This window comes from Botrytis deweyae, assembly GCF_014898535.1.
Source record: "Botrytis deweyae strain B1 chromosome Unknown BDEW_003, whole genome shotgun sequence".
Taxonomy (NCBI): Eukaryota; Fungi; Ascomycota; class Leotiomycetes; order Helotiales; family Sclerotiniaceae; genus Botrytis; species Botrytis deweyae.
The window spans coordinates 1200224-1223274 of NW_024066210.1; the positions used below are offsets into that span (position 1 = coordinate 1200224).

General features: G+C 43.9%; 7 protein-coding genes across 7 annotated transcripts; 3 read left to right on the plus strand and 4 right to left on the minus strand.

Moving 5' to 3' along the window:
• Positions 1–98: 98 nt before the first annotated feature.
• On the minus strand, positions 99–3783 carry EAE98_001739 (uncharacterized protein; the record flags this gene model as incomplete). Its single annotated transcript, XM_038949358.1, has 3 exons — positions 99–1146; positions 1195–2225; positions 2278–3783. 3 exons carry the CDS (start codon positions 3781–3783, stop codon positions 99–101), a joined length of 3585 nt encoding a protein of 1194 aa, XP_038814343.1.
• Positions 3784–5908: 2125 nt separating this feature from the next.
• On the plus strand, positions 5909–8092 carry EAE98_001740 (uncharacterized protein; the record flags this gene model as incomplete). Its single annotated transcript, XM_038949359.1, has 6 exons — positions 5909–6058; positions 6132–6339; positions 6444–7090; positions 7171–7445; positions 7510–7769; positions 7911–8092. The coding sequence occupies 6 exons, from the start codon at positions 5909–5911 to the stop codon at positions 8090–8092; spliced, it is 1722 nt and encodes a 573-aa protein (XP_038814344.1).
• Positions 8093–8447: 355 nt separating this feature from the next.
• Positions 8448–10046, minus strand: EAE98_001741 (uncharacterized protein; the record flags this gene model as incomplete). The annotated part of the gene is made up of 1 exon (XM_038949360.1): positions 8448–10046. One exon carries the CDS (start codon positions 10044–10046, stop codon positions 8448–8450), a length of 1599 nt encoding a protein of 532 aa, XP_038814345.1.
• Positions 10047–11184: 1138 nt separating this feature from the next.
• EAE98_001742 (uncharacterized protein) lies at positions 11185–15172 on the plus strand (the record flags this gene model as incomplete). Its single annotated transcript, XM_038949361.1, has 5 exons — positions 11185–11215; positions 11265–11358; positions 11407–14377; positions 14425–15099; positions 15155–15172. The coding sequence occupies 5 exons, from the start codon at positions 11185–11187 to the stop codon at positions 15170–15172; spliced, it is 3789 nt and encodes a 1262-aa protein (XP_038814346.1).
• A 542-nt stretch (positions 15173–15714) lies between these two features.
• On the minus strand, positions 15715–16392 carry EAE98_001743 (uncharacterized protein; the record flags this gene model as incomplete). Its single annotated transcript, XM_038949362.1, has 3 exons — positions 15715–15881; positions 15957–16291; positions 16343–16392. 3 exons carry the CDS (start codon positions 16390–16392, stop codon positions 15715–15717), a joined length of 552 nt encoding a protein of 183 aa, XP_038814347.1.
• Positions 16393–16752: 360 nt separating this feature from the next.
• EAE98_001744 (uncharacterized protein) lies at positions 16753–19241 on the plus strand (the record flags this gene model as incomplete). Its single annotated transcript, XM_038949363.1, has 7 exons — positions 16753–17258; positions 17306–17366; positions 17419–17916; positions 17966–18357; positions 18411–18622; positions 18675–19132; positions 19194–19241. The coding sequence occupies 7 exons, from the start codon at positions 16753–16755 to the stop codon at positions 19239–19241; spliced, it is 2175 nt and encodes a 724-aa protein (XP_038814348.1).
• Positions 19242–20484: 1243 nt separating this feature from the next.
• Positions 20485–22760, minus strand: EAE98_001745 (uncharacterized protein; the record flags this gene model as incomplete). The annotated part of the gene is made up of 10 exons (XM_038949364.1): positions 20485–20646; positions 20720–21043; positions 21105–21211; positions 21355–21564; positions 21622–21645; positions 21714–22091; positions 22160–22225; positions 22281–22411; positions 22467–22537; positions 22596–22760. The coding sequence occupies 10 exons, from the start codon at positions 22758–22760 to the stop codon at positions 20485–20487; spliced, it is 1638 nt and encodes a 545-aa protein (XP_038814349.1).
• Between the last annotated feature and the right edge of the window lie 291 nt (positions 22761–23051).

Sequence of the window (23051 nt, forward strand, 5' to 3'; positions counted from 1 at the left end):
GAACTCCCACACTAATAACACACCTTCGATGAATTAAAGCCCATATCATACAAATTCCGTAATCTTAAAAAATCATGATCCATCAAATAAACCTCAAATCACTTGAATCCTCGAAACTTTCTCCTTGCCTTCCCCTTTTTTCCTTTTGCAGCTGGAGTAGTCCCGTTCATTTCACTTGGGCCGTCTTGAACACCAGCTAAAGCTTTGACATCCTCATCATCCATTTCGCTGAGGTCATCGCTTGTGTGAGAGCCATTCGTATTTTCGACTGGAACTTCTTGCAAGACACTAGTTCCTTCAGGCTGGAAATCCTTAACATACCAAGGAATGCCCCCATTATTGAGCACGTCTGCGCCATCCGTATTGTTTTCACCATTCGAAACTGGTGGTGTTGGTGGGGTAGGCTGATTGTCTTCTGGAGTAGAAGAATAGCCATTGGTATCAGGTGGCGTAATGCCATCACCATTTGTAGTGTGCGTTCCAATACCATTGTTAAGAAGTTGTGGATCAATCAAGTGGTCCGTGTCGGAAATAGTAGCAGACGCAACATGGATGACATCCTCGACATCATGCTCCGCATCAGCATCGGCATCGGCATCTGGCATATTTGTATCTATGACTTCAGCATTTGCAACAGGAATTTGCCCGCGTTCTACCATCCCGGTATCTAGAGTCTCGGGAGCAATCTCTTGTGATTGTGCAACGTCGACCATGTGTTCGTCTTGCGATGGCTCTGGCGCTTCAACATCCGCAAAGGCATCAGATGAGCTGTTCGAACCTTCAGCAGGAAGTAGACAGTTTTCTAGTAAGACACTCAGCACTTTTAGCTGATCCTCAGGCCTAGTCTTAACAACATCACACTCGGCTCGAATTGCAGCCTCTAACATAGGCTGAACAGCCTTGATAATGCGTCTTCCGATTTTGCGGCGATTTTGCACGTTTAAATTTACCGATTTGGAGGATGTCTTTTCGATATCCGCAGCCATATGCTCTTTCTGTTCACCTTGCGGGGTATCTTCCATAATAGCAGCAGTGATGGTGGAACTGAAGTCTTTCGCAAATGCCCCCGTAGTAGTATAAAAGCGTTGACTGAGCTTGTCGCTGAGTCGACTGAGACCACCGGTAAACGCCTTTTTGCTATCGATTCTGCGGTTTATTAGCTTTTGTCGCCCCCATAATAGGGCGAAACCTTACTGTAAAGCCCTTTCAATGACCGGAGGCAGTAAATGCGCCACAGGGAAGTATATTGTATCGACAGCATCTTTTTCGACCCTTGCAGCTTCTAACTTCTTCAATTCGCGTTCTTTGATTTCTCCAGCAAGTTCACGAAGTTTTCCCATATCTTTGAGTAGAAGTTGAGCAAAATCGATACGACGTGCAAGTCTTTCCCTTCCTACGTGACCCATACCGGAGAAGTTGCGCCGGGTGATTTCCATGGAAGAGAAACTTTCCATTTGGAGTTGCAATCGCTTTAAAAGAGCTGCACCTCTTCGGGCCTCCCTCTTGAGGGTCCAGTACTTACAACAATCTGCAGTCCACTCCCTACGTCTGCGAAGATTATAACGTTGCAATGACATTTCAACAGAGTTGAAAATAACTTTTGGAATGATCGGAGCACCTGAAGGAAGTTTCCAAATACCTTTGATTGGTTCTTCGGAATGGATATCTTGATTGTATTGCAGCAATGATCCCCGGGCCCCATTTAAGTCAATGGCTTCTGGATGTCTTCCTGCTTTACGATGAGCTATAGCCAACATACCAGCAGCTTCGTTGGAATCGGCCCACACACGGCCACGCATAGTCTTCTTGTAGAATCTCCGAGCTTCAGCAGTAGCGGCGACAGTGTCATTCTCCCGAGCATGATCTTGAGGCGAGTGTTTATCACAAAAGGCTTTCAGAACAGCGTGTCCATCTAGAACAGCCAAGGTCCCATGGTTATTCTTCATCTTCAAAAACAGACGAGCTCTGCGAGCACAAGTAACGTGGAAAGCTGTGAAGCAGGCTTTGTTGCCACATTGCACACATGCTCCCATACTTTGATTACAGATGTAACAGTTTAATTTCCACCTGCTTTTCGGGACCTTCTCAACTTCCATAACTGGTTCCATGAATGTAGTGTTACCAAGAGAAACCTCAGGAATCCACATGGCACAGAGTAAATGCGACCATTTTGAAGCATTGGTTTGCTTGAAAGCTCCATCAGTGTTGGGACAGAAAATACATGTCTAAAGACGAATTAGCATTAAGAGTGGAGATATAATCTCGAGTATGACTTACAGGAGTGGAGCGTCCAATCAACTGACACTTTCTGCACATCCATTGACCTTCGGGGATGAAAGGTACTCCGTAGCATTCTTGATGCACAGCCAAGTCGCAACCATCGCAGAAAACAATGGCGTTGGTGTTTTCACAATCTCCGTCATCGCAGATAGCGCATTTACTATCTTGTTCTTCTCCAACCTGAGCTTCACCATTAACGGCAGCAGCGGAGCTGGACCTTGGCCGATGGGTTTGAGGTGGTTTTGGATTCGGCTTTGGTATAGTTCGCTCTAGATTATGCCAGTCTTTCTCTATCTTAGTTAGAGTAACTTCGAAAATGTGTCGAGGAACCTCATCAACGCCTTCCGCCTTTCGCTTCTCATTATATTGCTGCAGCCATTTATCATCTGCCTCATCCATGTCATACTCAACACGACCAAGAGTGCTTCCAATTCCATCCAGATCCTCGTTGAAGTTAATATCGGAAGCTTTTATGAATTCTTGCTCAGGTCGAATGAATTCGTCACTTTCCTGATATCCTACATTTGCCATGGATTTATCAACATATTGATCGAATTCTGGGGTATCGAACTTTTTAAGAGTATGCGTTAGACGGAACGAGGGCTGTGGAAGAGTCAATTTTTCCTTCGCGGTGGTATTCATGACATTTATACCCTTTGGTGTCTTTGGCGTCTTCGGAGAATTAAGGCCGATGGATATTCCAAGGTTCGCAGCAGCTCTGGCGGCGTAGAATGCCTCAGGGTTCTTGGGAGGACGGCCAGGTCTTCTCTTGCCCCCTCCTGGTGTACCTGGAATGGTATATGGTACTAGAACTCCATTTGTACTAGGAGTAGGTATTGCAGGATTTGGAGTTGTGCTTGTGCCATTTTCACCATTATCAGCACTCTGTCCAGACTTACCATTCGCCGATCCTTCCACTAATTGTGATGCGCCGGCGGGTGTTACAGGTCTCGAGTTTGATAATCCCTCCACTGCTTCTTGACTGAAACACATCATTTCTTGATTTATGTCTAGATCGGGATGAAATTCTTCCCAACTTCGTTCCTCTCGAGGTTTGTATCCATCATTTTGCGCGACAGCTGCAGCAGCCTGCGACGATGATCCGAATCTACCTGGGGCAGCCATGGGGGGTTGTTGTGCGCGAGGAAGTACCGTCCTTGTTCTTGTTGTTCGATTATCTCTGCGAGGGTAAACTACAGGCTGGACTCCGTTCGCAGCGTTTTCGCGTCCTATACGACCGCGAGGTCCAATATAATTATAACCCCCTGGTCCTGTACCGCCGACCAAAAGTAGATCTTGGCCGTTCTCGTCCACGTATCTGCCTCCTCCACCGGGACCGCCTGGGACGTAACGACCCTTTTTGGGAGGTTCGGATGTTGGATTTTTGATAATTGGGTTTTCAAATCGACGATTTGAGGCTGACGCGGATTTGGGACGTGTAGATCTTGTACCTGAGCCACTTGCAGCTCTTCTGGGGGTTCCAGGTATTGGCGTCGGGGCCATGTTGATATTTAATTCACTCCGACGTATTTATGCGACAAGAATGTAAAAATGTGGACAAAGGTGAGTTTGTGCCACTAGTGCGGCAGTTAAAGCTGATGATGAAGACCTAGTGTTAGGTTCCGTGAGGGGCGAGGCGCATATGGATTCAGAAGCAATAAAGACACAATTATGCGCGTCTTTCTCTTGATAAATGAATTGAGTGATGCTCTAAGAGTGAATTACACGAAAATAATGTGGAAGATATGGAGGTTATCATGATCTAACTATGTTTGATGTAGCCAACATCTTCAGTATGGTAGTCGCGATGTGGTTGCCCCTTCCGATTAGGTTTAGCTGACATCAAGGATCAAGTCCCATTTTGAGTTTAGCATCGGAAAAAAGTATCAGGATGTTCCGATGGATTAGTAATCTACAGATGCTACACATTATCACCGTCCGTGCATGTTTCCCTGCATCAGCACCAGCATCCACCCGCTCCAGCTCCAATCATTGCACAATGAGATTGTGAGCATTGTTCGATTGTTCGATTGATTGATTGATTGATTGTACGGATTTGGAGTGTATACGATGAATGTCTATACAAACATTGAATGAAGTGCGGGTGCCTTCTCTAATAACTTCATTGCTATACTTTGATGCTCAGTACTACTAAAAGTTAAGTTCCCAACTTCAACGACTCTACCTACATGAGCATACATTTATACACAAATTTGGGGTATAACACCCATTCCTGCCACTGGGTATTCACATCTATATTCCATATGCAAAGCTAGTGCTTTCTATTGTCTCTACATGCATCAAGCTTTTGGGGTAACAGTCTGTAATTCAATATCCTACGAGCTTCAATATTCCACACTTCCTTTAATCTTTCATACTTCCTCCAATCTCTCTCTTCACATGCCACCGATATCTCAGAGATAATTTTGTTGTTGTAAACAACGTTTCTTCGTACACTTCAACAAGTGGACCTTGACGACACTCAGTTGTCTGTTTTAGCAAACGTCCCCAGTTTTACGAACAAAGTCGTTGTTCCATTTATTTCACACCAAAAGTTTGGTCTTGGGGTGTCTCGTGGTAGTTGGCAAATCCACCGCCCAAAAAGTAAATCCGGCATCAACCGCATCTATCAAAATAGAAAGCGAGAAAACTATTAGACATGTGGAAGATTTTACTTTGAGAAAGCTCTAATCGCATTCTGTACAGCTTTGATATGTTTTGGATTGTAATTATTACGATGTGCAGACGGGTTTCAATTTTTCAACCTCCTCAACACAAGACAAATAGTAGATTGTTGAATGCAGAGAAATTCAAGTCATTCTCCTTGAATTTCAGGGGATTTTTGGGCACGAAAGAGCTAAGTCCAAACGAAAGCAATATCAAATCGGAAATCGTTAAATACAACTCTATCTTTCTACTATTGCTCTTCGCATTCCTTGCACGGAGATCATTTCGAGTGTTGATGCAGTAAAATAGATCATATACTTCTACAATAGTGAGAGGAAAAGGTTCAAATAACGGAAATTTGTCGTCTTTGTACTAAAGTTCTGGAGTGGATGATGTGAGTCGTGAACCTGGCACTCTTGCTGCATGAGCCTGCATCTAGGTTAAGCCTCGCCGACGTTCCACAAATGCAATATTAACTTCGGTATTGCATCGAAAGAATAACATAACACTCATGTAAAGCTGTGCTTCACCCACTTTTCGCTGTTCATCAAACTTATTACATCGATTTATTGGTCAACCCCGCAATGGTATTTCAATCAGCCTATTTGACATCTCCACAATCTGTCCGAGTGCGGGGAAGGGCGATGATCCTTCACCCCACAACGTTCAATAGCTCGCATAATGACAAGAATCTTTTGTCACTAAACCCTATCGCTGTATAGATGAACCCATGATAGGCCATTTCCATGGATATTTCGCATTTAGCCATTAATTTATCCAGAGCTCCTTCTACAGCTTCATGATACGTACTGCATAGGAGTTCAGAGCTCCAGGATATGTGTTTAGAGCCAGTAAAAAAAATATAAAGAGAGTCAATTTCCGGTCATCATCTTGCTTATTCCAATTTCTTGCGTCTAAATTTCGCTATTGTGAAACTTCATATAATAAGATATTATTCACTATGGCAGTTGGGGCTCCCGCTCACGGCATTCACGATGTGGCTCTGCAACGTCGGCAAAAGCTTATGGGGGCCAGTGGCCCAGCGGCTTTAGTTAAAAACTTTCGAGTCTTCAGCATTGCCTTGTTCGCTTGCATTGGAGGATTGTTATATGTATGTGGCTCCATATGTATCCCCTAGATAGAAAAATTGATTACGAAATTAACTCACGCTGTGTGAAAAATAGGGTTACAATCAAGGCGTTTTTTCTGGTGTGCTCACTATGAACTCATTTATGTCTCACATGGGAAATTATGATAGCACAGATCCAGCAGATCAAAGCAGAAAAGGATGGTTAACTAGTATATTGGAATTGGGCGCGTGGCTTGGAGCACTCCTAAGCGGATTTATGGCAGAGGCATTGAGCAGAAAGTACGGGATTCTAATTGCTACCGGTATGCTCCTTTTTTTCAAGTCCCTATACGCAAAGAGTTTCAGATGCCTAGGAAGAGATATCATCGGGTTGAAAATGTTATTGACATTCTATGCTCAAATATAGCTGTATTTATCATCGGCGTCATAGTCCAAGCGACTGCTATCTCCGTTGGCCACTCCGCCATCTTGGGCGGTCGTTTCATAACTGGAATGGGCGTGGGAAGTCTCAGTATGATTGTCCCCATGTACAATGCCGAAGTCGCTCCGCCTGAAGTACGTGGATCTCTCATTGCCCTCCAACAGCTTGCCATCTGTGCTGGTATCATGATATCCTTCTGGATTGACTACGGCACAAACTATATAGGAGGAACTGGTGCGACGCAATCCGATGCAGCATGGCTTGTACCGATTTGTCTACAGCTCTTCCCGGCTGTAATTCTTTTTGTCGGCATCTTGTTCATGCCTTTCTCGCCTAGATGGCTAGTACATCACGGAAGAGAAGCGGAGGCTAGGAAAGTGCTAGCACAACTGAGAAACTTACCCCAAGACCATGAGTTGGTAGAAATAGAGTTTTTGGAAATCAAGGTCCAGAGTTTGTTTGAAAAGAGATCGATCGCAGAATTATGGCCTGGTCTCCAAGAATTAACTTGGATGAATACCGCGAAATTACAGTTTGTGGCGATTGGGAGTTTGTTCAAAACAAAACCTATGTTTAAGAGAGTGATAGTAGCGACCGTTACTATGTTCTTTCAACAGTGGACAGGTATTAACGTATGTGCAGTTCTCTCCTCCTATCAAGCCATAATATGTCAACATCTCATTAGCTTTCCACTAACACCCACTCCCTCTAGGCAATTCTCTACTACGCCCCTACCATTTTCGCATCCCTGGGTCTCTCCAGTAACACTGTCTCCCTTCTCGCCACCGGCGTTGTCGGCATTGTAATGTTCATCGCAACCATTCCATCTGTCCTCTACATCGACAAGTTAGGTCGCAAGCCCATTCTTACAATCGGTGCAATCGGCATGGCCACATGCCACATAATCATCGCTGTCATCGTAGCCAAAAACAGAGATTCATGGGAAGAACATAAAGCCGCGGGCTGGGCTGCTGTGGCTATGGTTTGGTTTGTCTTTCCCCACGCTCTTTTCCCCTCGCATACTTCTTCTTCAGAGTCTAACATGCAAAAGGCTCTTCGTAATCCACTTTGGCTATTCCTGGGGTCCCTGCGCCTGGATTCTCGTAGCAGAAATCTGGCCCCTCTCCAATCGTCCCTACGGCATCGCACTGGGCGCCTCCTCAAATTGGATGAATAATTTCATCGTCGGCCAAGTAACGCCTGATATGTTGAGTGGTATTTCCTATGGTACCTATATAATATTTGGGTTGTTAACCTATCTCGGAGCGGCATTCATATGGTGGGGTGTACCGGAGACGAAGAGATTAGGCTGTGAGTATTTTCCAGTATCCATGGGGAATGAGAGGTGGCAGGTGCTGTGTTATTTCTCTTTTTTTTTGGGTTGTCTCACGCAACTTCAAAAGTTCCTGAATCATACATGTATGACGGATTATAAGCTAATTAATCAAACAGTGGAGGAGATGGATCTAGTGTTCGGCAGCGAAGGTGTAGGCCGGGGTGATCTCGAAAGAATGGAAGCTGTGCGTCGAGAGGTAGGGTTAGACAGGATTCTTGGGGAGAGTAACACCAAAGGTGATGTATCGCCAATAAAGGACATTAAGAGTGATCAGGCTGAGAAGATTCATGAGATGTAGACGAAGTGGATATACATTAATGCATCGGATTCGCTGGTACTTTTTATAAGGATTAGGAAGTGTAACAGTTTTGGTATAACGGAAGATATAATATAGGTTCTAGGGTTGTATTCATTCGCTTGTATTAGGAGGTTCATTATCTATATGTACGCGTAAACACCTAACTCCCAACTGCCAGTTTGTGGTATATTCCTCTCGCTACGCCCAGACACGTCCCCCTCCATTTCGTAAAGCAACATCTCACAACAATGACCGCAAAATTAAAAGCAGAACAAAAACGAATGAACGGAAAAATAAGTCCCCGAGTTCAAAATGAATGAGCCAAAATCAATATCAGTCATGGCCCTATGTACGATCAAGCCGATGGGTCATCTGCCTTTCTTGCCTTCACGACATCCTTTGCACCTCCGTCTATTCCTGAACTACCTCCTTGGTCGTTGAGTAATGGAATCTTATCCAAACTAGTACTTCTTGGGTGATCTGGTCTCTTTGTCTCGCCATTGGTACTTAACATTTCTCCGCCCTCGGATCTGGGTGTCATCAAAGGAGATGTCATCAATTCGGGCGTATTATGCCATTTCTGAACTTCTCGCTTCATCTCCTCAAGCTCGTTTTGAAAACGTTTGCCAAAGACTTCGATATAATAATTTGCGCCGTTATAAACAGACCAGCAGAATACAGCCATGAGGAATGATGCAGACGCATATCGGTACCAGAACCATAGAGGGCATGGTAACATGGTGAGCAAGGCATACGAGTATTGAATAAGCATAAATGCAGGCTCTTGCATAGATTCAGGAAGAGCGAGAACCGCTTTGCCAATCCAGACTTTGGAGTATGATTTTAGCAGCCAGGTGAACGATGTCGGGCGACCTGCAGCAATCTTCTCACGGCGGCGGACAGTGATGAGAAAATGGTAAGAAAGTTGCCATATTGCATATGGGATAGATGACCACAATGCCATGGATAGCAGGCCGTAATGATTACTTGACCCTACCGGAGATGTACGTATATCGTAGATGGCACTGAAACGTGATTGTTGGACGGATGGGTCGATGAGATGGACAAGACAATGAAGTGTTACGCAGGGCATTATGTGAATAAAGAGAGACGTAACCTTGTCGAAACTGTGGAATACCATAGAATTCCTCCACATGGCAATCGCTACTGCGTTGTTGCCCATGGCCAGACAGTAAGTGCTGATGAATAATCGTTTTGACTGTGGAAAGATCCAAATGGAGAGAAAACAGAGGAAGTTTGTAAAGTAACAGAGATCCGCGAGAAAATAGTGATATCCCCGTTTGTGGTAGGCATAAAACCGGATGGGCATGAAGTATAGTAATTGGGCAGTGTACCACCAGTGGAACAATTCAGGATATCCTCCGATCAAGTAGCCACTAATGAGAACATTCAAGACTCCACAGATGAAGGAGACCTTTTCTCGAATTGTCACTGATTTCGTATCATTCCAATGTGTCCCAAGTTTGTCAACACTATCACGCATCCTCTTTTTATATCTGTCCAGCTGCTCATCGGCAGTTGGAACACGCTTTCGCCATTCTTCAACAACCCGGGTCTTTGCATAACTGGATCTTGTCTTTAACTTGTCTCGCTGCTTTCGAACCTTTTGGGATTGCGCGGACAGGTTTCTCTGTATCCTTTCGAGTTGTTGAGGCAAATCAAAGTTCTCTAGTAAGTCGAAGACAGTGATCTTATCCAAAGGAGGCCAAGGTTCCCAATCTTCTTGATATGTGCTACTTCCAGAGGCAGAGGGGCGCCTTGAAAGATGAGGACTTCCATTTTCGGAGGTTGTGTATGCGGGTGTAATGCCATCCTCCGGGGGAGAGCTTCCAGCTGATGAATCCCCGCTAGTAAGATGTTGTTCAGAAGATAACGAAGTTGACTCGAGTGCAGGCTCTGACTTAGAAGCTGGTGTAGGTATAGGTTCAGTCATTTCTGCTATCGAACGTGAACGGGCGTGAATTGGATCGTAAAAACAAATGCGCCTAAACGCAGAAGCACCTCTTAAAGCTATGTCAGCCATGTGTCCAGAAATCTTGTGCTATGCACCCGAATATTACAGATAAAAAGCAACAACTAGGACAACTTACAGAAAAGTATGCTGCTGCGGATGAAGAGTCTTAATATGCGTTTAAGAATGCCCAAGTAGTATTGACTACTGTTGATTTGACTACTGTTGATCGAAGCACATGAACAAAGTTCGAAAAGGTGATAGGTTATCAAAGAAGAGTTGGATGCTTTAGGTGCCTCTCGACTCGAAACTAGTCCCCAAAATAGATAGGTTTTGTTCTGGACCAGTTCTTTCGTGAGTAATGTTGAAGAAAGTGAGATCGTGCTTGCTTTGAGAGATGTGGTTGGATGTTGATGTCGAGATGGAAACAGACCACCTAGTTTATTGGTATCGAGAAAAAGAGTGAACTTCTGCTTGATCACAAGAGATTCTTTATTGTAGATGTTAGTTAGATTTCGAAGAGATGAAATAGAGAGATGATGATATCTTCCAAAAAAAAAAGTTGTTACTTTTTATTTGATATAATCGTTGTCTCCAATAGAAAGCAGATAACTTTTACTAGCTAGGAGTACAGTCGTGTACAAGCCTTGGAATTGCTACCAATCAATCAATTAAGTTGATCTGGGGAATACATTTCGTCATTGCTACTTTAAGACATAAGAACCCTGATTATCTAAGGAAATACGGTTGTCTATTATGACATATGGTGATAGAGGTTTTACAGACAGAGTAGATCTACGTTGACCGTTATCACCTGGTGGACTTTCAAATACACCTTGACTTTATGTCATGTGACCCATAATTCGCGTCCCGCGACTTTTTGTGATGCTCAGTAGAGCTGCTGGGAAAGTTGAAGTTAAAGTAATCGTAAACCTACCCTCTCCTCGCACCAAACTTTACCTCCATCGTATCGTTCCAGAAGCATTACCACTTGGTACGGATGCCATGTTAATGCGCCACTCTTAATTATCTCCATTTATTCCTGACTGGATCTTACCCTCATAGTTACTCTTCTTTCTTAACGCGTGCACCCCGCTGCGATCAACGCGTATAAGTCAAGATGGGAAAACTCATACGCCTCGAGCTTTTTAGTAAGATAGTCGCGCTGTTAATGCTATTGCTTAAGCTGATCATATGTAGATTTCAAGTCGTATAAGGGGCACCATGTACTCTTGTTTGGAGACTCGTATTTTACCTCCATAATCGGTCCAAACGGCTCTGGAAAATCGAATTCGTAGGTGGTTTGTAAAACATCATCAGCAGACTGCTAATTGAATAATAGCATGGACGCGATCTCTTTTGTTCTAGGCATCAAATCGTCTCATTTACGATCTGCACAATTGCGAGATCTCGTATACCGCGGAAGAGTATTGAAAACCTCAAAAATCAACGACGATGGATCCGCGGTTGACCCAACTGCCAATGGACTCGCAAATGGGGATGGGGAAGGTTCGGATGAGGAATCACAATCCCAAAAACCAGCGCGCAACGATCCCAAGAGTGCGTGGGTTATGGCTGTTTACGAAGATGATCAAGGCGAGGAACAGAAATGGAAGCGTTCAATCACAAACCAAGGTGCCAGTGAATATCGCATCAACGATCGCGTCGTCACCGCACAAGCATACAATGATGCCCTTGAATCAGAAAACATATTGATTAAAGCTCGAAACTTTTTGGTGTTTCAAGGCGATGTTGAAGCTATTGCGTCGCAATCACCGAAGGATCTGACCCGACTCATCGAACAAATATCTGGCAGTCTGGAATACAAAGCTGAATATGAAAGATTACAAGAGGAGGCAGAGAAGGCAGCAGACGAGCAAAATTATAGCCTCCATCGCAGACGTGGCATTAATTCCGAGATCAAGCAGTATCAAGAGCAAAAGAAAGAGGCTGAGGCCTTCCAGAACAAGGCAGTGGAAAAGGATGAAGCCATCATTGAGCACATCTTATGGAAGTTGTACCATTTTCAAAGAGTGATGGACGAGTCGAGCGCTAGCATTCAAGAACACCAGGAAAACCTGAAGGAGTACCGCCGTGGCGTGGAAAAGTATCAGAATAACTTGGATGCGGCTAGAGCAGAACAAGCCAAGGTTAACAAAGATGCTAGCCGGATAGAGCGAAATATTAAGCGGAAGGAAAAGGAGCTCGAGGAGAAGGAAGTTGAGTTGGTACCATTTGATGAAAAAATCAAGACTGTCACATCTCAAATCGAAATGTTGAGAAGAAAGTCGGTCCTCATAGGAAAAGAGCGGGACGACAAGTCCGGGAAAATTGCGAAACTTAAAAAGGACCTCGCGTTGGTTGAAAAGGCACAGAAACAATTCGAGGTCCAGTGGCAGGAAACTCTTAAAAATCAGGGAAAGCAATTAAGTGACGATGATTTCAAGGAGTACCAGAAGCTTAAGTCCGAAGTCGTCAAGAAGACATCCGAGGATCAAGCTAAGCTTGACAACCTGGTCCGCCAATTGAAAACCGACGAAGTAACCGCGAACAGTCTGAAAGGTAAAATGGAGGCTGCGCAGGCTTCGGTAGAAAAGCTCCAAAGTGAGTTGGACACCAGCATGAGACGCAGAGACAACCTCAAGGAGTCGATTGCCGAGACAACTAGGGACAGGAACGCCAAGAGAGAGGAGCATAACTCTCTCAGGTCAGAACGCGTTCGACACAACCAATTGAAGACTGACCTCGAAGAAAAACTTCAAGAAATTCTCAAACAAATCAAAGAGGGTGAATACGGGCGAAGAGAGGGCGAGAAGGAGAGAAGAGTCAAAGAAACAATAACCGAAATGAAGCGAATATTCCCTGGCGTTAAAGGACGGATCGGCGACCTTTGCAAGCCTAAGCAGAAGAAATTCGAAGAAGCTGTAAGTACAGCTCTTGGTCGAGACTTTGACTCCATTGTTGTCGATACGGAGAAGACTGGTACCGAGTGTGTGCAATGGTTGAAAGATCGCAAAAAGTCCCCTATGACTTTTATCCCTTTGGACAATATCAAGGTCAACGCAACAAACTCTTCGTTGAAAGGACTGGCAAAGGCCCGCCTGACTATTGATACAATTGATTTTGACTCGTCTGTCGAAAGAGCTATGTCTTATGCATGTGGAAGCTCGATTGTCTGTGATGATATTGCAACAGCCAAAGACATATGTTATCGGAAAAAGCTTCAAGTCAAAGCTGTAACTCTGGATGGTGTCATGATCGCTAAAGCTGGTAATATTACTGGTGGACGTGTTCCCGAAGGACGTGGTAACAAGCGAGCTTTCGGTGATGCTGAGATGGATAAGCTCAGGGCTCTTGAGGAAAAATATACTCGCGAGATCAGGGCACTAGATGCCAACAAAAAGAGAACAGGCGAGGAGGAGCAATTGACGAACGCCATCAACAACCTACACCAGAAGGTTACCTATGAGCAGAATGAATTGGTCGAATTTGAGAAGAACATTGCCAGTGAACAAAAGAAGCTAAATCATGAACAACGCCAATTAGAAGATGTAGAGCCCAAGTACGAAGAAAGGAGTGCAGAACTTGAAAAGTCTCGGCGAAAGGTGGAAGAGTTTCAACGGGCTATCGCGAAAGTTGCGGACAAGATCTTCTCCAATTTCTGCAAGAGAACTGAATACTCAAATATTAGAGATTATGAAGCACAGCAAGGTAGTCTCGAGCAAGAGGCTTTGGAGAAGAAGAATGAGTTTGAGAAACAAAAACAAACGTTGAAAAGCCAGGTGGCTTGGGAAGACAATCACCTATTGGAAATTAAGACACGCCTAGCTAACCTTGAGAACAACATTGAGAAGTTTGAATCCGACATTGAGGAATACGAGGCAGGAAAAGAAAAACTTTCGCAGGCGATGGATGAAGATCGAGCAGCCGTGACTGAGTTGGAGGATGCCCTTCAGAAACACAAAGAAAAACTCGCGGCAAAAACTGATAAAGTCAATGTCGCAAGGCACGACCTGCAAAAAGCGAGCAAGGGAATTGATGAGCGTACAAAATCCATCACGACTCTTGAGACGGTAGCTCAGCGAACCAGCGCGAACCGATATGCTTTGTTACGACGCTGCAAGATGGAACAAATAGCTGTGCCATTGACAGCGGGCTCGAAGTCTTTAGATAGTCTTCCTGCGAACGAGAGCTTGCAACAAGAGGACCCCGACGCCATGGATGTTGATGAAGGCGATCAGCCCCCCGAGGAAATTATCAACGATTACGGCATAGATGTGGATTTCGATGGGCTTTCAGATGACTTGAAAAATGTAAGTAGTCTGCAATATGTCAAGTTTTCTTCACTAACACGAAATAGCCCGATGACGAAGATGTTGAGGAGCAACTGCAAGAAAAGATTTCTACCCTCAACTCAGAACTTGAGAAACTCAACCCCAACATGCGAGCGATTGAGCGACTGGATGTTGTCGAGACACGTCTTAGAGATACTGACAAGGATTTCAACGCCGCTCGTGATGCTGCAAAAGCTACTCGTGATGCATTCAATGAAATCAAGGAGAAACGATATGATCGCTTCAATAAAGCTTTCGCACATATATCCGATCAGATCACTCATGTGTACAAAGATCTTACACGCTCAGCCACTTTCCCTCTCGGCGGTCAGGCATATCTTGATATTGAAGATAGCGACGCCCCGTATCTCTCTGGTATCAAATATCACGCCATGCCACCACTTAAACGTTTTCGTGACATGGAGCATCTATCCGGTGGTGAGAAAACTATGGCAGCCTTGGCTTTACTGTTCGCAGTCCATAGTTACCAACCCTCACCATTTTTCGTATTGGATGAAGTCGATGCTGCTCTTGACAATGCGAACGTAGAAAAGATCAGAAATTACATCAAGGAGCATGCAGGACCTGGCATGCAATTCATCGTCATTAGTTTGAAGACTGGACTATTCCAAGGAAGTGAGAGTTTAGTCGGCGTTTTCAGAGATCAGGAAGTTAATAGCTCGAAAACTTTGACGCTTGATGTAAGTTTTGTATTTGTTCATCAGAAGAGTCTACATTTACTAATATCTCAAATAGTTACGCAAATACGCATGAAAGTAATAATAGGGTTGCTTTTGTATACCACATGATGGAACTTGGTGCTGGTACGCTTTCAGTTTGAAGACCCCTATGAGAATCGGGTGGATGGCTTGACTCGATAGCTTATGAATACCAGTCATAGGTGGGGTGGGATATAGGAGTTAGTAAGAATATGTTTGCCCACTTCGATTGAATTGAATAATTTGCTTTTTGTTAATAGGTGGCTATCTATATTCAGAAGCATGGTAGAATAAGTCAATGTCAATTTCAGAGGCAGTTTTGTAGTCATAAAACCAAAGATTTCTCTTGCTGTGTTTCAATAGTAGCTTCATAACTGCAAATGTTCCTGTCACAATCAACCCTTCTCCACAGCTCTTTGGACATGATAACTCCTCATCATGTAGATTTACCCCAAACCACCATCCAGTGGATTCTGCGAGTGTGCCTTCAACAATCAACATGTATGTCAAACCATCCTCTGCCAATATACAACTGCATGCATGCCAATTCTGGGAGTTAGATTCATCCGCTCACCAGCTTTCGAGCTTCATATTCATCTATTGCAATCTCTCGGCAAGGCTAGCACCATACCAAATTGTAGCAAGGAAAGATACCAAATTCACCAATGAGGATGCCCCATGCATCTTTCCGAATGCCTTGTTTAACCTCTGCATTTCTCTTGAATGTGGCGCTGCATCATAGGATTTCTTTCCGTCTTTCGTTTCTGTGAACTGTTAGTCTTTTCCATCATATGCATCCAACCCCTTCATCCTATCTCTCACTCAACCCAATAACCTACCCTGGTGTTTCCTCTCCTTCATAATCCTCGTCGTAGCCGGTCCAATAACCACCAAATTCGCCAATCCCGTCACGAACATCGTAGCCAATGGCACCATAACACTCCATCTATTAACCTCGGCCAGGGTCCCTGAGATTCCTGATACAGTCCCCAAGTGTGTGCGCGAGCCTGGATAAGTTATTGCTAGCACGGCTGGAAGCGCAGTTTGAATACCGAAGTAGATTGGGAAGAGGTTTTGTTGGAGGACGGAAAATTGAGGACGTGGAAGAGATTTGTAGGCTACGATTCCATTGACGAAAGATTGAAAGAACTGGGTTCCGAGAAGGGTTCCATAACTTGAAGAAAAGGGTTGTTAGCTGGGTAAAAGAAGGAGGGGGAAAACATACGTTATGATGTGGTATGGACCGGGAGTTTTAAGGATTGAAAGTTCTGGCATTTTGAATGTTTAATTGTAGAAATCTTTGATAAATCTCTACTATCGTATTTGAGAATGTTTTAATGGAGGGGACAAGTCAATGAATGTTGAGTTAAGTGGCAATTCAAATTGCCGCGAAGTGGATGGATTGTCTGATAAGTGTTTACACGATGACGGCTTCATTCACGAATGCATGATGCCGTCAAACACCGAGGTCCGTCGCACGTGATTGCGTGATTCCCGTGAATTCAGAGACCCCATGGCGCGTCTGCCTGATTGCTTTCTGTTTGATACCGCGATTAAAACACGATTTAGTTTCCAAACCAACTTCTCCCCCTTTAAAATTTATCTCGTGTAAACTTCTAGCCTCTCTCTCTCATAATGGAAAAACAAGCAACTGTCTACGTCGTCGATTTAGGCAAATCCCTGGGAGACTGTCACCATGGACGCGTGGAAACCGACCTCGAATATGGTATGCGATATGTCTGGGATAAAATCACGTTGACGATGTCTACTGATCGCAAAACTGATGGGATTGGTATTGTTGGTTTTCGTACTGATGAAACGGATAATGAATTGCATAGTGGTGGAGAAGAGGGGTATGCGAACATATCTGTATTGAAGCATCTTGGTCAATTTCAGATGCAACAATTGGAGGAAGTGAAAGAGGCTGTCAAACCTAGTAGTACTGATGATGGAGACGCCATATCGGCGATTGTTGTTGCGATGGAAATGATTAAAAAGCATACTACGCTGAAGAGTGGAAAGCCAGGCAAGTATGCCAGGAAGATCGTTTTGATTACGGATGGCAATGGATTTATGAACGGCGAGGAGCTTGATGATATTGCAAAGGAAGTCAACAACAATGATATTAGACTAGTCGTCATGTAAGTTGTCCTTTTTCAAAAGATTAACTTTGCTAACACGGGACTAGAGGAGTCGACTTTGATGATGCAGAGTATGGGTTTAAAGAGGAAGACAAAGATCTGGTCAAGGTGCGAGGATCACCAATCCGCTGATTACTCTTGCAAAACTAATTATTAGTAGTCTGAAAATGAAAAACTACTCAGATCTTTCACAGAGAAATGTTCGGACGGAACTTTTGGTACCACAGCTGAAGCAATTGAAGCCCTCGCAACACCTGTAGTCAAAGTCACAAGAGAGTATAATACTTACACAGGACCACTCACTCTAGGAGATGTGAAGAAATATCCCGAAACAGCTGTATCGATAGATGTTGCTCGATATTTTAAAACAAAACAAGCCAAACCTGTTTCCGCAAAGAGTTTCGTTGATCGAGTGACAGATGAACCGATCGATGTCGACCTAACAGACGCTGATCATCTTACCTCAGTCACACAAGCAAGGACTTATAAAGTCAATGATCCAACCGCACCGGGTGGTAAGAGAGATGTCGAAAAAGATGCTCTGGAAAGGGGCTACGATTATGGCAGCACTATTGTTCCTATTAGTCAATCGGATGAAAGTGTTACAAAACTTCAGACAATAAAGGACTTCTCGATTATGGGATTTGTGCCAAACGATGTAAGAGCATATACTCAAGGCATCTTTATGTATGGGCTAACATCTTTAGTACGAGAGATATCTCAACATGGGAGAAAGTTGCATCACTATTGCTCAAAAGACAAACGAGAAGGCAAGAATGGCATTGTCGTCTCTCATCCGTGCTCTCCATGAGCTCGACTCGTGTGCTGTGGCTAGAATAGTCAAGAAAGATGGATCAGACCCACTAATTGTACTTCTTGCTCCCCTCATAGAACCTGGTCTAGAGGGACTCATTGATGTGCCCCTTCCATTTGCAGAAGATGTACGGACTTATCGTTTTGCACCTCTTGACAAGGTTCTCAATAGCTCTGGTGGCATCATGGAGAAGCACAAAAACCTTCCGAGTAACGACTTGAAAGCTGCGATGAGTGAATTTGTTGATAGTATGGATCTATCAACAGCCGGGAAGGATGATGACGGGTGAGAAGAAACTCTGGTAGCCTTGTGGATATCATATCACTGACTTTGGGCAGTGAAGCAGCGGAATATATGGCCATCGAGGACACCTACTCTCCTGTCCTTCATCGTATCAATCAAGCTATACGCAGACGTGCTGTCAAGCCAGATGAAGGCATACCTCCCCCTCCAGATGTTCTAACAAAATGGTCACATCCTCCCACTGAGCTTGTCAAAAAATCAAGTAGCCAGCTTGAGAAGCTAATCGAAGCAGCCGATGTCAAGAAAGGTACTTCACTCTCAAATTCTTCTCCAATTTTATTAATCTAATGATATCATAGTTCCTGCCACAGCCAAAGCCAAACGTAATAGAGAAGTCGTCAAACCTCTTTCAGGTCTCGATGTAGAAGCTCTCCTCGGCCGAGAAAAACGTCAAAAAATCACCGTAGAGAACGCCATCCCAGAATTCAAACGAGCCCTTTCAAGCACTGATTCCACAGATAGCGTCGTCAAAGTTACTCGAGAAATGGGCGATACTGTTCGTACACTGCTCAAACGAAGTACCGGGAATTCTACCTGGGACCAAGCTGGAGAGTATTTGAGGACTATGAGAACTGAACTTATTGAACTCATTGAACCGAACATCTACAATAATTTCATTGAGAAATTCAAGAAGCAACTCCAAAATGGAGATTTTGATAAGTCGTTTTGGTTCGACGTTGTGAGGAAGAATAAATTGGGTTTGATTCATGGGGGTGAAGCAGATAATACCGAGAAGACCGAGGATGAGGCTAGACAGGTTCGTTCATCGTTTCTTTCCTTTTTTACGAGAGAAGAAGCACAGCTAATCATGAATGCAGTTCTACCACTTGAATACTGGAGAGCTACCTAATCGCGGAAAGATATGAGTGATCAGAGATATGTGAAAGGAAAGGGAGAAATGTAAAATTTTACTCGTCGCAAGGATACCATCGAATTTGCGTAATGATTGATGACCATTTAACTGATTTGGGAAAGAGAATCGATCTGCTGAAGCTGGGTTCCAAAAAGTTGTACTATTATTAGTTTAATTAGATGGGATCGAACGCAAAGCTCATAGTCTTTTGAAGATTCGACTTGATCTCTAAGTCCAGGTCTGATTAGAAAGATGTTGTTATAACGTGATTGCGATAATGGCTAGGTGATGAAGATGTGTTATATGATTCGGGGTACTGACATACCGGGCATAATTACCTATGGAGTAGATACTATTGTACTATACATCCATACACCTTACCTTTCTATTGAATAGGTAAAGCCAATGTAGTCCTTTCTCACTTTCATCTTTAGATACCTCCGTTTGAGGAACTACAGGTGTTGAGTTACAATATTCGAAGTAGAACTGTCGTTGTACGCAAAACACGAAGTTCGCTGCAACGTGGGATGAATCGGGATGTGGACAAATTCATCAGATCTCCGGATAGGCATCTTTTCTTGCTGTTCATCATGGAAAATACTAAAGTTAAAATGCAGAACTCGATGATTGAATGGGTCTATTGACTACATTCAAGGAGTTGGCAAATACTTGCTCCAATAATCTAGCAAAATCGACGCAGATTGCAACAAAGAACACACTGATAAATGTCTATACAAGTTTGCATCCTCTGGACGAACTTAAGATGACAAGATTTCAGGCCGAGTTGCGTGGTCCCAATATCAGGCCAATCTTTGAGAGACATGAAGCAGCTCCTCATTCGATTCTGCTCGAATGCCTCCGACCTTCTGACTTTACCTTACCAGAAAGATCATGACTGAGATTGTCCGTACACATTTTGAGTTCCTTATCACACTTACAAGCCTTGATTTACAGCCAGTTTTCCCGATGGGTGAGCTTATTATTATGAAATCGTGAACGTCAACATTGAAGAGATCATCTCAGTTACCTGTAAATCAGAGAGACTTTTGGGCATTACATCCGAGAAGTGTATAAGCTACAAGCTCGGATTGGAAAAAAGATAGATACGTGTAGAGTGTCGTACGAATCCCATGCCTCATATCTCCCAACTCCCAGGATTATCTGCAGATCGCAGACCGTGTGCGCTAGTAAGAAGTTCCTATGATTATGTACGTCTACTTTTCATGATAGATTTAAATAAAACAACCGATAACATGTCATAACTTCACCCCTTCCACATTTTGGTCCATTGCTTGTAACATCTCACTATCTCCTCTCCCTTTTACGAACACCACTGGTGGTGTATAATGTTTCCTCCCGTGTACAACATATATCAAGCCTGCGATCACAATAACAGCAAACCAGACCGCCGGTGCCCACTACCAGTCGTTAGCCCATCTTGCATCTTCCAGCTTTATCTTTTCAGTTCTAGAAGATCAAGAAGTTACTCACATTAGCATTTCCAAGTGTGACTGGCGCCTCATTCGGAAAACAGCTCCAGACCATTACAAACCCACAATACGTAAAAGCAAATGCGTTGATCGGTAATCCAAACCGGCCTAAACTCCATCGCGCGGGGGGGAGAGATTCTCCCTGGATGCGCTTCAAGAGAACACATCCGATACTTATCATGTAAGTAGAAAGAAGGGCGAGGAGGGAGAGGGAGACAACGATGTTGAAAGCGAAGGAGGAACCGAAATTTATGAGACAGAGGAGAAGGGTGAGGATAGAGGTCAGATAAATGGCATTAGGGGGGATGTTGAGTTTGTGGTTCATCTGAAGGTCGTCAGAATTTCCGAGGAAGAGGGAATATTGGTTGAAAATTGATTAATCCTACCTTGGATATCCATAGCGAACATGGAAAACCCTTATCCCTTGAAAAGGCCCACAATTCTCTGCTCGTAGTAGCTAATGCCGTGATATTTCCAGAAAATACAAGTATCACTACAAGATAAGGGAGTCAGTATTATCAACCAAGGACAATTTGGGAGGGAAATGCGTAAAAATGAAGTGTTAATGCTGCATTGGGAAATCGAGCACGACATGTGATGGAAATTAAAATTGGAGTGTGATATTGGTGAACATACGAAGGATAATCATGAGAGCCGTGGCCATGGCCTCAGATCCTGTGTTTAGAAACAGGCTTAGATAGGGAGCTGGAGATTCGATTGCTGCGTCGAGGGGTCCAATGCAGAAGAGCATGGTTATTAGCGTAATAATGCCCAAGAAAACGTTGAGGATATAGCTCCACCACATAGCTCGCGGAACGTTGATCGATGCGTCTTCTACTTCTTCGGCTAAGTGGTATGTGAGCACTTGGATGGTCTTATCATGTGAGAGAATAGAGTACTTACAGATATGCACTGCACTATCAGATCCTATATATTCCCATTCATCAGCCACGAATTCAAACTCAATTTCACGATTCAGCTCTTCAATGACTTACCAAGATTACAATACAGCACGCTAACCTGCGCAATCAAACAACTCGTCCCTGTGTTACTCCATCCTCCATTGTTAATCACATCCAAAAATACACTTCTCGTCGAGTTCTTCGGTGCCATAACCCATAGTGGTATGATGGTTATCAGGAACCCTGCCAAATGTCCAAATAAAGAAGTGGTTTCAATGATAGGCAGGAGTCTTGCGCCCCATGTGTTAAAGACGATGGTTATGAGCAAATAGGCTATCATGATTAGTGTATATTGCCATGAGGAAAACGAAAAATCTGCATTTCGGATATCTATAATTGCTTCAACGAGAGTAGCAAGGACAAAGACGCTACTAGCAAAGCTGGCGATCCAGCCAAGACTCGACATCCAGCCTGGAGGGGATGGTTAGCAAAAGTGGAGAAGGTTGAGGGAAAGGAGAATAGGTATGGGGTGTCATCACCGGCGGTATAACTCAGGAACTTTTGATATTTTGGGGGAGAAAATTCGGAAACCCAGTGGTATTGACCTGCAATTTGTCAATCCCACAGTTCAAGGGAGTAAGTATTCCATGCAGCACTTACCACCGCTCGTAGGAGCCATTGACTCCATTTCTGCAAGCGACGCCACGATTGACGAATAACACATCACCGTCCCAATGAATACCCAGAACAATCCAGCAAACCCTCCATTGATCAATCCGACGCTCAGTGACCTATAGTTCTGTAAGGTGATTTATCTCATCGACACGGGAATTGTGAATTACGAACACCAGGACAAATTCCCATGTTGCCATGTATATTGAAATGAAACCGAGTGTTGAGATGAGACTGAAGTTTCTCTATAGCTCAGTTAATTTGCTGCTGTCATCGAAGTCATCTGTGCTGTAATATGCACACCTTGAATTCTTGCTTCTTTCCCAATCTAAGCATATCGTTGACATCATTTTGAGTTTCTCCATATTCGTCGGTTGGAGACGGCAATCCAGCTTCCAGGCCTGCTTCTCGTACCTCGCCATTTATGCTCTTTCGTTCTTCAGACACCTGTTCATTGTGTAACGTCATAACACCTCACTCGAGGTACAACAGCAAGTCAATTAGTTATCTCTAAGATTTCAATTTCAGAGAAAAACGCGTGAGAAAGATACGACATAAAGCGATTGTAAGTCGGGCTGATCCTTATTATTATTGATTTGTTGATACTTCTTTGATCTGAAAGTGGTCACATTGATGTATTTCGAAGCGGCAAACCGTATTTTAGTGCGTCCGCCAAATGCCATCCGCCGCTACTACTATTCCCCCACTCTCCTTAAGCTTCCGGGGTATCGTTATCTATCATTTGCAGAATCCTTCAAG